Source organism: Gasterosteus aculeatus, chromosome 12 (genome assembly GCF_964276395.1).
Source record: "Gasterosteus aculeatus chromosome 12, fGasAcu3.hap1.1, whole genome shotgun sequence".
NCBI classification, from domain to species: Eukaryota; Metazoa; Chordata; class Actinopteri; order Perciformes; family Gasterosteidae; genus Gasterosteus; species Gasterosteus aculeatus.
Genome location: NC_135700.1, coordinates 6,072,674 through 6,086,212, shown reverse-complemented (window position 1 = coordinate 6,086,212; position 13,539 = coordinate 6,072,674). Strand labels below are relative to the sequence as shown.

The following is a 13,539-nucleotide window of genomic DNA, read 5'->3' as shown; positions in this document are numbered from 1 at the left end:
GCTTATAGGGCTTTACTTACTCAAGTTATCATCATCATCATCATCGCTAGATGAGGAGTCCCCGAAAACAGACTGAGACTTAGATTTGTTGAGGATGGGGGAAAGGCTGAAAGAGAAGGAAATTCGCCTCTTACGTCTTAGGTGTCCCACTGCTGGGGAGGAAGGCAGGAAGGAAAGAGCCACAGCAAGAACTTATTAAGATGGTATGGACGTATAAAACGGAAACTTTAACAGGGGGCTGCAGGAACGGGTCCTAAAACCCTGATGGGAGTCAGCATCTTTGCGCGTTATTTTCCATCGTCTTTAAGTCCATCAGACTTTTGATTAGCTGCCAGAAATAAGGTCTGTGGTTCAGACAGATAAAAAGAGATTATAACGTTTCATAACATAAAATGCACTCTGTGGAATTCTGACGTTCTTAAAGCGTCTTAAAGAAAATACCAAAAAAATTCCCATGGGTTTGTCTGTCGAGGGAAAAAGCGCGGTGCTAACTTTTGAGTAGAAACAGAAATACGTCATCCCTGCAGCACTCACTTTCCACTTGGTCTGATTTATTGGCGCGGAGCTCAGTTTGAAGGCGGGAGGAGTTGTGCTACAACTGCACCGCCACATTCACAGAGAGGGACATCGGTGTAATCTTTCCGGTGGTGCGTGTAACGGGCGTTTAAAGACAATGGCTCTGTATTTAACTAGCTTTTAGTTGTGCCTCGCCTATCTAGATCATTTCCCTCCACACCGCTGAAACTTCTCCATCATCAATGAAAGAATGAAACCAAATCTAAACCTTTTCATTATATTTCTCATTTTGTGGAGGTTCACTTTGAAGTCCACACTTCAATATAGATATAGAGAGATATTCACCACGGACTGATCTAGCATGGCCCACTTTTAATATACAACTGGAAACAGATACCCAACGTATCGTTTTTAAAGAGGAGCGTGGTTTTATTAAATGCCTGAATGTTTACAGTGTTTTTAACACATGGTTAAAGCAGCACGATGGAAAGTGGATTTCTTGAAACGTGTAGGTGCCATGGAACAATAATATAATGGCCATAATCTGGATCTGTGATCGCTGAGGGTGAAAAACCGATAAACAGCCTGATGACTTGTCACTCACCATCAGTGTCTCTCTGGCTGATGGCGAGCATGGATACAGACTTGGTGAGGGGGAGGGTCATGGGAGGACCGCTGTTTCGCAGAGGCCGATACCGCCTTGATTTCTGGGGCGAGAGACACAAGCTTGAGTGAAACACAGTGCATGGTGATGTCAACAAATATAGGAAGAAAGGACACTAAACCAGGCGGAGATAACGTGGAACAAAACATTACCAGTCACTGAACTGGAAGCAGGGAGGATGAACTCAAATGGTTAGCAAAGTTGTGTTCACAATTTGCTTTAACTCCAGCAATGAGAGCGGTGCGACGGCCCCCGAGGAAAAGCAATGTTCATTAATTCTTGCTAATCCCCAAACTGACAAAGTTCCCCAGACTGTTTATGTGCGAGCTTTTTGCAAATCCATTTCCCTCTCATGTGTATTAGGCTGAGGATGTTTTTGAGCATCCCTTTGGGGCCGACTGCGCGACAGTGTGAAGATATGACATCTAAAAGGACTAATGTTATTATGTGCGTGTGTGGGTGTGTGTGGAGGGGTGGGGGTGGGTAAGCTAACCAGGTCATGCAGTTTGCCATGCTGCCCCAGGTCCTCCTGCTCCTCCGTCAAAGACACCAGGGAGCCCCTGTGGTCGCCGTCACGTCGGGGCATCCTGGACGCCTCCAGGATCCGGCTCCTATGAGTGGTTGGGCCCCTGAGCTCCTCCTGGGCCGCACTGAGCCCCTCCAGGCTGTAGCTGTGGAGACAAACAGAGAGCAGAGGTGACCACAGAGAAGGAGGGCTGACTTTACAGTACGCAAACACTCCAGTAGTCTGCCGCTGTGGTTACAACAAACACACGCGGATGTGCACACATGCACCTGTTGGCAGACACACAGAGCCGGTCCTGCACAGTGTTTAGCCCGTTGAGTTATCGTCGGGCCCCGGAATAGATTTGCAGTCGAAGTGTCAGGAAAATGTCTTCCGACATCGGCATAGAGAGCAGCTACATCGATCTATGACTATGAAATAAGGAGGCCGTCAAAAAAACAAAACAATGCGATGACTGTGGAGTGGAAAACGACAGCCACATTTCAAGCTGAGCTATACGCTAGTGTACGCGGCTCTATTCGCTTTGGGACGGAGTCTGTGAAGATGAACGCTCCAGCCGTAAATCTCTCTTATCTCCGGCCGCTGGGTTTTGTGAGGCACTCCATTATCCGGCAAATCATCGGCCCCGCACATTCCGACATACTGGACTGAAAGAATCAGTCAGGTGATTGTCAGTGACCAACGGGGAGCAGCTCTCACCTAATCCTCACGGCTGTCAACGCAAAGCCTTGTGTTGGTCAGATTAAGGCCTCCTTCTTGCCTGCATCGTCGCACATACTAACCCACGGAGCCGCGAGGTCCTCGGTACTGGAACCATAAATAACAGCAGCAGCTGTAGGAAGCTGACTGACTCACTGACCGACTGGGCATTCAAACGCTCATAACCACAGGCCTGTAGGCACACGCACGTCCATAGAAAACGGCAGCTGCAAATGGGGCAGTAGGTAAAACACACCGTATTCAAAGAGCAGGAATTCTAAGCAAAATAAAACAAAAGAAAAAGATAACTTACGCACACAAACACACTCTACCCGAGGGAACTAACTACTTCCAACTTGCACCAGGAGGGCAGCTTGTGAGGTGTGAGTGGGAGCTGGAGGGGTTAGTTAAGATAATCAGGGAGAGTGAGGAAGCAAGTGTGGCAGAGAGCTTTATGGGGCGGATGTGAACTGCTGCTCCGAGCATAACTGGATATTGGTAGGCACATACAGTGTAAAAGGAATCAAGCTAATTTCCTGCTGCAGTGTAAGCGCTTTAATAGACAGGAAATAGAATTGAAAAAGAAATGCAATGCTTTCAGAATAGCCTTATAGTTACTATTGATGCTACCGAAACCACTGCGGTGGTAGCCGCTGCATCTGCATAAATAAAAGACTTTGCAGTAACTAGATGCTTCAATACAGTCATTTAGAAACTGTTGGTCTAGACACTAACAAAGTATTAAACAAACAGTGAAAAGATCAATGCCGTTTACACAATAATGGTGTTGAAATTGTACAGGACTGAAATCGTGCCAGAAATCCTTGAAACCTAACAAGCTTTTCCACCCCATCTTTAAGAGTGATGTCTTTCAATTTGAGAGCCTTTTGATTTTTAATGGGATTTGAATTGTGGTGGGGTTACAGCCCAAATAAATCCATGTGCGGAGAAGATATCTAAGTGCAGACGTTTCAGCAGCATGAGAAGGTCTGAAGCCGGAGGACAGGTCTTTTCTGTGCATGCAACAATATATCCAGCACACAGTTTGAACAGAAGCAGCCCAAATCCAAGCGCCGGCAAGCAGGGTTATGAGGGAAAGCATTACAAAATGTAAATGTGAAATCAATGGGTCATGCCTTTAAATTGAAAGGCCACGCTCCTGAATGTAGACAGGAGAAAAACGAGTTCCAAAGAAACCTGAAAAGGTTGTTTAGGTCCCATTCAAGTAATCTGCACTACACCTGTGGCTGACATCCTCAACCTTAAACTGAAGATGCCCTAACAGCCTTCATGTCCAGGATGAGGGTTGGTCTTCAAAAAAGTCTAAAAAGAAGTACACTCAGGATCATAAGATCCTATTTTTTTTGTACTGTTGTACGCTCCCTGCAGGAAGTTATCCAAAAAAATGTAAGAATATCTCTGTTCTCAATCTTTCACCAGTACAGTCCTCTGAGCCTCCAGATTTAAACTCCCATCTTTCTCTGGAGCTGCTTGTTACTACCACTGCAGTACAAGACACCACCGTCTCCACCACCTACAGTATTTATTGCAGATTCCGACGAGTGCAAAGAAAGCCATTTTTCAGCTCACTTCCTTGCAGCGACGGAGCACAATGCAGCCGTAGTTTAGCAAGCATACATTTAAAAAAGTTAAGGGCGATCCACAAAAAGCTGCACCTACATAAATGTGTCAAACACGCGTCAACAAGTCAATGTTCACATGACATGAGCTGGTGAACGGGATATATTAGTACCTTCTCCTGTGAAAGGTTGGCTTTCCTGCACCAGGGCCATGGATGGAGCTGGAGGTGATGGATGAGAAGGAGATACGGGGGAGTGGTGCGTGGAGGGTGAGGTGGTGGAACGGCAGGTCAAAAAGAACATAATGAATGGATGAATAAAGTACGTACGTACGTCTCTTTAAGGGGGTTGGATATCTATGGGCAGTAATGTGTGCATGTGAATAAAGCTCTGAGGCACAGGACACAGCGTAGGAGGAGTAATGTCAATGGCATTTCTTCAGAATAATAATCTTAAAGGGAATGATAATAAAATGTGTATATGATATATGTTTTATGTGCCACGGTGTTCCTCGACCTGGAGCATTGAGCTCCTTGACTCTCACAGTGGTGTCAAAACTCCAGGACGTTACTGTCCTTGGCCAAGAACGAGGCCCCTTTATGAGATACAACAAGGTATTACGTACTTTCTGGTAGTGAGCAACTAAGGTGCTTAATATTTAAATGTCTTATTTCTGCATAACCCAGCTAGATGTGTCCCTGTGTTTTCTGACATTATGCCACACATAAGCGGTTTCCTGTAGCTTCACACTCCTCATACAGACCCCATCAGCAAGTATTTCCAAAATGTCAAACTATCCCACTCTAATGCGACTAAAACAGTGTGATAATTGAGCTGGAAGTGGTTCGAACACGTCTTGCATTTGTTCTCACTATTCTTAGAGCCACAAAAATGTCACTACAGAACTTAACGCAGCATGTGGGTTTAGGAGCACTAAGAACTTTTCTGTAACAGTTAACATGCTTCCTATGTGCTTCCCTGTTGATTTGCAAAGGGCATTATTCTTTCTGTCATTAGTGACACTGTAAAGAAAGATGACAGAAGACTTGTTGGCGCAGGCTGCTCGCGCCCAGCTCGGGTTTAATCAAAAAAGCAACTGATAAAAGTCTTAAGCAGTTGTTTTTGCCGTTTTGGGGGCCTTTTATAGCGCGGCGACTCCGCTCTAGACGGACCGTGACAGGCTGCCGTTCTAGCTCAGAAGACAAAAGGCCACCATGTTCATAAATTCTCGATACGTGTTCTTTGAGTGGGAAGCAGCATGTGTCAACCGTTTACGCACGCACACGGCATCTCGCGTGCCTACAAGCCTAGACAATTGCAACACGGCTGCTCGCAGCAGGAGGAGGAAACGCTCAACACAGCACAGGGGGAGAGACACATCGACCGGCTGACACAGACGTGTGCACGCTGCAGGTCCACTGACCTCTGCTGGTTAGCACCTAGCTAACAGGCAGACACTCCTCGCTACGGGCTTGTCTCACCTCCTCTGGTTCATCTCGGAGTCTGCTCCGTTGTTCTTTCCGGGACCCCAGCTGTGGCGGCGAAGGGGCGACAGGGAGCGGAGGCTGTTGCGGAGGATGCTGGAGCGCCGCGGCACCTCTGTCACTCGGTCTTTGGCTTCTTCTTCAGCTTCCCCGGCGCCTTCCCCTGCTGCTGCTGCTGCTGCTCCACCAACACTAACACAACCACCAGCGTGCAGTCCTGCAGCGTTCGGAGCCCCGGCCTCCTCCGGGCTCCAGCTACATTCCTGGCCCTGGCTGCCCTCGGGACTGGAGCTGGACGGGCCGACGCTGGCTGTGTCGTCCGTGGAGGAGCAGGAGACGGAAACCTCGCTGGCACTGTCTCCTCCCGTCACTGTTTCATCGCTCTGCACACATTCAAGACATATAAATATGCACATTATTGTCACCGAAAAGCCTCACCGCCAGAGAAAAAGAAGCATCACCTGAGCCAGAAGGATGTTTACACAATTACACAATTTGAGAACAATGTTGATTGACTCATGATTTGAGGAAGCAAACAAGTTTAAAAATAGCTGCTTTCACTTCACTTCCACATTCGACACCACTGTGATCGGCAGGCTTTTCTGCTCACAGTAATTCTCAGTACTTTAACTGACCGACCTGAGTGGAATTGAATAATACAGAAATGAAGAAAATAGAAACAGAACCAAAAGGGATAACAAAATACCATCTGAACCGAATGGAAAAGATTAGATTAAAGCAGAATACAATAGAAAGGAACCTAGAGGAATAGAATAACAGTAGAGCAGAATACAGTAGAAACAGTCAGAAATATAGCATGACACAACAACAATAGAAGAAAAATGTGGTAGGATGGAAGAGAACAGCTGTCCTTATTATTATTGCAATTAGCTCTAACATCTCTATCAACATTTCTTCACTGAAGCATGCGATGCACTAAGGAAAGACTGATATTTACTACAGTCATATATAACGAGGACCACATACCAAAGCTTAGGGATAATGCTGACATTAAAACTGAAGACCGGCGCATGTGTCTGCGTCGTTGCGTCGACGCACCCGTTTCAATTCATGGTTCTGCGTGTGTTGCAGAGCAATTCACCTCCAGAACAACAGGCAGAGTGACGCGTTTTGTTGAAGACGGCCTAGAGAGTCACGTCTATTTATTTATTTATTTATCATAGACTTTATTGCCCCGTGCATCGACACTGCTGCTTTTCATCGCGGACACATTTGTCCCGTATTTTCCTCCACAACTTTGTTCCTATTGACCGGCAAACCGCCGTTTGCGGTGATCTCCCTCCATGAATCCAACCCGGCTTTAAATCAGGCTTTAAAGCCGATACTTGATGGCCACCTTGTGAAAACAGATCTTGCAGAGGGAAATATAATTATATATATAGAGTATTGTTCTGTGCTTATGTAGTAGCCTAGCCTGATATGCAATACAATTAACTATCTGACTGTAGTTTAAGCGAGTACAACAGAAGGGACATATTCTTTGGGCTGGGTGTGATGGGAAAGCGCTCATGCACGCGCACACACACACAGGTATGGGATGGTCCATTTAAGAGCTAATTTGTAGGTGTGATCTTTAACTGGGGCTATTGTGCTGCCAGCTGCAGCGAGCAAGCCGAGCATAGAGCCGCCTCTGTTGGAGAGCTTGGAATGAAAGATCTGCTTCATACTGCGGACAAAACTTCCTGTGGGAGCGAGACAACGTGTGTGTGTATGTGCATTCAGGGGCATGTGACTGCAGCGTATATTTGTGAGTCACGTGACTTCAGCTTTGGAGTTTAGGAAAGCATTTAGCTGGATCCATGTAGGCTTGTAGATGATGCTCCAATCCTTACGTTAGTAAGCATAGAGAAGATACGCGGTCTTAAGCGCACGTGGACGTGACGGATGTTGGGCTGACCCTTTAGCGAGATCAAAAGAGTCCCTTAGAGTCATGAAACGGGCACCGTGTCATCCAAAAGAAAGAAAGTTTCCCCTTCAAAGTGCATTGAGGACATTAATCCTCTCTTATTGAAGCTGGATTAAGCTGCCGAGGTCCTAACCGCCAGCATCACACCACCACCGGGCAGCGCATGTCCTCTGTGCCGTGGTTGTCTACAACAAACCGGACCTTCGGTTCACATTACCACCAGCATGATTCAGAATCAGGGACACAAGTATTTGAGCCGCCTGGCTTCAAACAGCCATCCAGCGACATCAGGGACCACAGCTAACCCTTCTGTAGAGCTGACGGCTCAAAAATAAATAAATAAATAAGATGCCTAGTAGATGTTTGGCATCCCAGCCCGATGCGCTGATAGATGAAAAGCCAACCACAGACCGACAACATGGCTCCACGCAATCCCCGAGGGGCCAGTTGCAGGGGCGAACATGGTGTCTGGATCACAGGCGCTGGACAATCTGCTGAGAGGTCGCGGTTCATCAATTATTAACCACTTATTGATCGCTTTGCAGGTCTGGTAAGCCGGTTAACACTCGCATGGAACCACAAACAGCAGAGATATTTATGATGTGTCGTTTCTGCACTGTAAATATAGAATGTCATTGGATTGGGCGCAGAAAAGTTGTCGTGGCTTTTCAATAAGTGGAATCGGAAGCAGCAAACCCTCCAGTTGTGGGTCCGGTTTGTGCGTCCTGGAGGCGACGCTTTCCTACTGACCCCCTCCCCCCACCCCCGCCCAACATACATGAAGTAAAAACTGCCAGCCTGACCTTTGTGAAGACGCTGTCATATCCCGGCTCGGCGCTCAGGAGGCTTTCTATGTCACTGCCAGAGTCTCTGTGAGGCGCGAAGGGACAGCTGGTGTCACTGCCGGGGAGGCTGGCGAGTCTGGGGAGGGAATGTGAGGAACCTGCAAGACAGAGCCGCAATGCGTTAACACTGAAATACAGCAGGTGGGGAAAACAGAGAGAAACGGCAATCTTAACTCTGAAAACGGTTTCACTAATGGAAACATGAAGGTGCCCGGGAGAAATCTTGAGCATTGTTAAAAAAAAAAAATAGAAAAAGCTGCTAGAATGGATAGCTGGATATTTTCTCAACGAGAGCGTTTCAGCAGAGAAATAATGTGTTTTCGTTCCCTCCTCTGAGACATAAGCAGGTCTGTTAGACATCAGTGAAAAGACTTGTGGGAATCTGAGAAGGTGTGAAAAGGCCTGGCGGATCAATGGCCGACTGTCCCGACTACAGCGGCTGTTCTGTGCGTTGAAAAAGTCTGGGAGCAGAGCTGGAGTTAGAATCGCATTCAGAAAAAAAATCACAACTGGAAAATTGTATTGATTCGCCAGCATAAAAACAGCATTGGTCACCCCGGGCCCAACTGAATACTGATGTTTACTTCTAAAGAAGCCTAAAAGTTAAAGTTTTTTTTCTCTTCAGTTACCAGCTGTTTGATCATAGATCAGCGCCTAGACAGATTTCTGCCAAAGTGTGCAAACATCCGCCCCAAACTGATGTGTGTGTTCGATGGAGTGAGTTCCCACACCTGAATCAAACACATTCAATAACACAAAAACCACCCACTGCACTCACTGCAAACCCCGGGCCTAAGATGCCCGTACTTCTCTTAAAGTCTCAGCATTCCTTAACCAGAATGTATCCCACAGCAACCCACCACGAGCCATGTTGGGGTTTGAACACACTATTAAAACACACAATTTTCTTTTTTTTGAATTTTTTGAATAATAAGAAGTCTGCACAACATTTTCTGACGGGGCCAGCAGTGGTTTTATTGGACATGTAAGGACATGCAGTGATAACGTCCCGGGCCAAGCTTAAAGAGTACGATCGCACCAAGATACAGACGCAGCTTGCTTTAGCCAGACGCCAACATCAACTGGGTGAAATCATTCGCCGGGTTTGTTATTTTTTGCGTCACTCCCGAGGTCTATTTTCAGCCAGGGACAAAGGGGAAGTTATTCTTTGTCCCATAGGAACATTTTCCCTGAGCTCATATGAGAAAGAGGAAGTTTCTAGTGGGCACTGCAGAGGGGGTCGGGAGATGTGACAAAGGATCTCGCTGGGAGAGATACTTAATTTTAGCAAGAATCCGTTACACTGCATAACAAACCAGCAATAAGGGCGGGGGGGGGGAGAGGGGATTACAGCCACTGAAGACACATGTGCAAATACATGTAAACGTAGGTGGGCTGAAGGGGTGGGGTGCGGGGGGGCAACCTCCCCCCTCCTCCAAATAAGAGGCCCACTCGCTGAATCTAGGACGGCTGAGTCCAAAGAGTGAGGAAGGATCGCTACAGCAGCACTCAAAGAAAATAACATTATTTCAATCCGCCGCCGCCGTGAGTTCTGTATCATTTCCACCCGCTTGCTCAGATGTTGACAGTTCAATTTCCTCATTAACACACTCTTAACCTGGGAGAGTGAACTAATCAGCAATCATTTGATTACAAACAAAAGCGTGTTTCTCGCTCTTTTTCCCCAAAGTGTTTTCACAGATCAGAGAACTGGCGCCATAAATTATCCATCGTTGAGAATCACGGGGCTTGAAAGAGCCGCGGAACCGAGTATTATTCAAGTCGGAGAATTCATCCATCAGAGGTGTCAGCGGTCTAAAGCTTATTCAGGAAATGAATGTCTCCTAATGTTTACATGAGACGCCGTCGAGCAGTTTCAATCGGGCGGCAGAGAGAGACGGAGTTACGGCGGTCTTCCCCTCTATTTCCGTGGAATAAAAATCTCCCGTTGGTTGATTTCTGGAAGGAGAGTTCAACGCTCCCAGTGCAAAGTACGGCCGCTTTACGACAACAAAAGCCCGCTTAGTTTAAAACAAAGCGGACAGGACAACAATCCAAATGACAAAAAAAACAGACTGACCTTTGACCCCCGTGACGCGCGGCAGAGCTCAGCGTCAGTAGAGGCGGGTTTTTTGAAAGTTGACGCAAATCATTCTACTCTATATTCTTCAGAATTCTAACTCCCCGTTCCCACCACGAACTGCAGGTGGTGTAAATGCCAAAATGTGTGTGTGTTGTTTTGTGGGAGGGATTTGTGGCTGCGACAGAAGTGGGCGATTGGTGTTTTTTTCCTCTCCACACCCGTCGCACCTGTGCACAAGAACTAGCAGGGGACTGTGAGCTTTGACAGCTGTCCTCCTCCCTCTGTCTCCAACAAAGACACAGACACACACACATAACAGGTGTAAGGACCTCTGATGAGTTGGTGGGTGGTTGAGGTTGGATAGAACTTTTGCTCACCCCCCCTGTGGATTATCATTTTTTCATCATTCGTTCAACCTCTAATCCAAAAATCAAACATTGCTCTCGTTCTTATCAGCTGCTGCTGTGGAGTTTTTTAATCCCATAAAAGAAATCGATGACAAGAAAAAAGGAAACCCAGGCTAAACTCGGGAGGAAAAAATGTTTGTTGTTAGATGAATTGCGGTAGAAGAAAAACAGCTCAGAGGGAGATATGATCCAAACAAATCATCCAGCCCGAAAGTAATGCATACGGTGAGAAATAACCGACAGGACGGAGTATCCATTGGGCCTCCCGGCCACAAAAACACCCTCTATCAGTAGAGATGAGTCGCCCAGAGGCTTCCTTTAGTGTGCAAAAGATTTCATCAGCACCTACGGATAAAACCTCACTCGTTTTTTCTTCATACCCTTATGCCTCCTAAGCCGATGACTCGTGTGCACCTGGGAGGAATTTTTGCACATTTCTTATTACAGCTCTTTTTGCGTTGGTCGGCGGCAGGTGGGGAGGCGACCGCAAGTTTGAGGGGTGACCGGGGTTGAAGCCACCAGTAGAAGTAGAGCACCCTGATCTGGATTAGGTTCAATTAATGAGCTCATAACCAGCCATCCAACACCTGCTGGTCACCGGTCTATTTTGAGCAACACACAATCAACTGTTCCTTGAAAAATAATGTCATTAAATCTGCCCTCGGTCTCCTCCAGTGTAAATGCGGGATTGCTGAGTCGAGTTGAGCTAAGCAGGTCCCGGCGGCGCCCCTTGACAAATGTAAGATCACGGCGCCTTACAAACTACACTTTAAAACAGCAGCAGGGTACGCCGGCGAACTGTGGCCTTCCCAAAACACATTAGCCAGCTAGATCATTGGCTGCAGGGCCATCATCCACCACGAACAGCACACAGCGTGCGCACAGGCTGAGGCTGTGCAGGAGCTTGTAAATCAAGTGCTCATGGGTCCCGTCCACGTGGCCCCTGCTGCTGTGTCGAAACTTTGGGAAAAGGCAAACTTTTTCTATTAACGTCAAGGGAGAACGTGCAAGACGGCGCTGAACACCCAGTCTGCTGAGGCACAGCGAGATGTCACCTGAGGTCTCAACCCAGACGCTGACCCGGCTAGCCGAGTGACTTAACATTATTATTCTGGGTCAAACCATTTGACTTTTGACACTGAAAAAAAGAAAGGTCAAGTCCTCCCGGCAAAACTTTCTATCCCACTCCAGTGGAAGATTAACAATTGCTTACCTGACAAGAATAACGCCCATGCTGGACGCTCGGCTAAAAGACAACGGCATCCGCTCTGCAGATCGCTTTTAACATCGCTTGTTCAAATCGAAATATTCAAGGAAATCAATCAGTTGTTGATGGATGGAAGTTGTGGACTGAGTGATTGGCTGGTCAACCCTCACACTAAATGTTCTCTCCCTAGTTAGTCTAAATTAGTCTTTCATAGTCTTTCATCTGTTTTTCTCTGCAGATTGAAGACGGTTTGCCCTCATCGATCTGTTGCTCGTGTCCTATTGAGGTCTCACCGCGGACGCACTCATTTAACAGAGTTCATGCTGTCTTATGCCGCTGTGGCTTTTGGCCATTCATACGTACACGCCAACCTCTTATTTCTTCACATTTCTCAGCTTAGGGACAGCACCGGGGGTTGATGACATTTGTTATTATTTGCTGCTTAACAAAATCAAAAAACAACGTGTGTGGAGCCTTGGTGAGACGCAGAGCTTAGCACGTAACACGTACATAATTATAAAAATATACCATCAACATAAGATGCACGTTAACGTTTTCATTGTAACCATGTTCGCAATTAGCACCACTTTAAACTTTTTAAAGGGTGTTACACATCGGGGGCAAACAAACAATCGACAAGAAAAGATATAGATACTCACTCACAAATATTTTGCAAAACTATTTGTAGCAAATGTGTGACAATGGCATCACTTAAATAAAAGGTAAGAATAGATTTGTGTAGCCAAGCTACCAGCTTCCTGTTGGCCCAGAGCAGCATCTGGTGGCCTGGGAAAGGTGAACTATTGCATCTGGTACACAGCTTTTAATGTGAAAGGTAAGAAAGGAAGGAGTGGATTTTCACAGTTGAAAGGAGTAATAATTAAGTCCCTGGTGTGTAAATTATAGAGCCGCTAGCTGGATTGTAAAGTCTCAGCATTGTTGAACACTAAAAGACATTTCTAAAAAAAAAAATTTTAAAAGACAAACAAATTGCAAACTGAACCTTAAATTAAACTGGAGTGAAGACACACTGCTTGTGAATCCTACATAAAAAAGAGGACATCTAGACATGATTAACACAGCGTTGCTCTGTTTCCTGAGCTCACATCACGACTCACCAGGCTGCTGCTGTCCTTCCTGCTGTTCTCTGACACACCTCTGCCACTGACATAAATCAGCTCTGTCACACGCACCGCGTCCCTTCCAAAGACGCCATGAGGTCAAATGGAATAACAATGAGGGTCAACGGGAATGACTGTTACCACCCTGCGAAGTTGGCAGGGACCCGGAACACATCATCTCGCTTGAGCGTGAGATAAAGAACTAGGTACTCTGCTCCACACGTCCAGTAAGGGCCAACAAGGAAGCACACATAGGATATTTTAGTCATTGTCTGCCCTTGTCCTATGGGTAGTGTTTTCAAAAGAAGAAGTACCTTCTTTAATCTATTTAAAAGAATTTCCATTATGATAATAACACCCGGACTGTGCAGCCACGGCTCACGAGTGACAACTCTATCTGCAGATTTACAACCCAACCCACAACTCCAGACCCCATGTTGGACAATAAAAAGGCATCCAAATTATACAGAAAAAACAATC

The 13,539-nt window shown here is 46.4% G+C and overlaps 1 protein-coding gene across 13 annotated transcripts in view; it reads right to left on the bottom strand.

The window, feature by feature from the left end:
* akap13a (A-kinase anchoring protein 13a) overlaps positions 1 to 13,539 on the bottom strand; it is a 77,348-nt gene that overhangs the window by 23,736 nt on the left and 40,073 nt on the right. For 9 of the 13 annotated variants that reach the window (XM_078085211.1, XM_078085214.1, XM_078085215.1 and 6 more), the window contains 5 exons: positions 8,200 to 8,339; positions 5,467 to 5,852; positions 4,159 to 4,206; positions 1,674 to 1,851; positions 1,121 to 1,223 (listed from right to left, as the gene is read on the bottom strand). In XM_078085211.1, coding sequence (XP_077941337.1) covers positions 1,121 to 1,223; positions 1,674 to 1,851; positions 4,159 to 4,206; positions 5,467 to 5,852; positions 8,200 to 8,339 — 855 coding nt within the window. The remainder of the gene's footprint in view (positions 1 to 1,120; positions 1,224 to 1,673; positions 1,852 to 4,158; positions 4,207 to 5,466; positions 5,853 to 8,199; positions 8,340 to 13,539) is intronic. The other 4 variants (XM_078085219.1, XM_078085221.1, XM_078085220.1 and 1 more) reach the window with 1 other exon arrangement.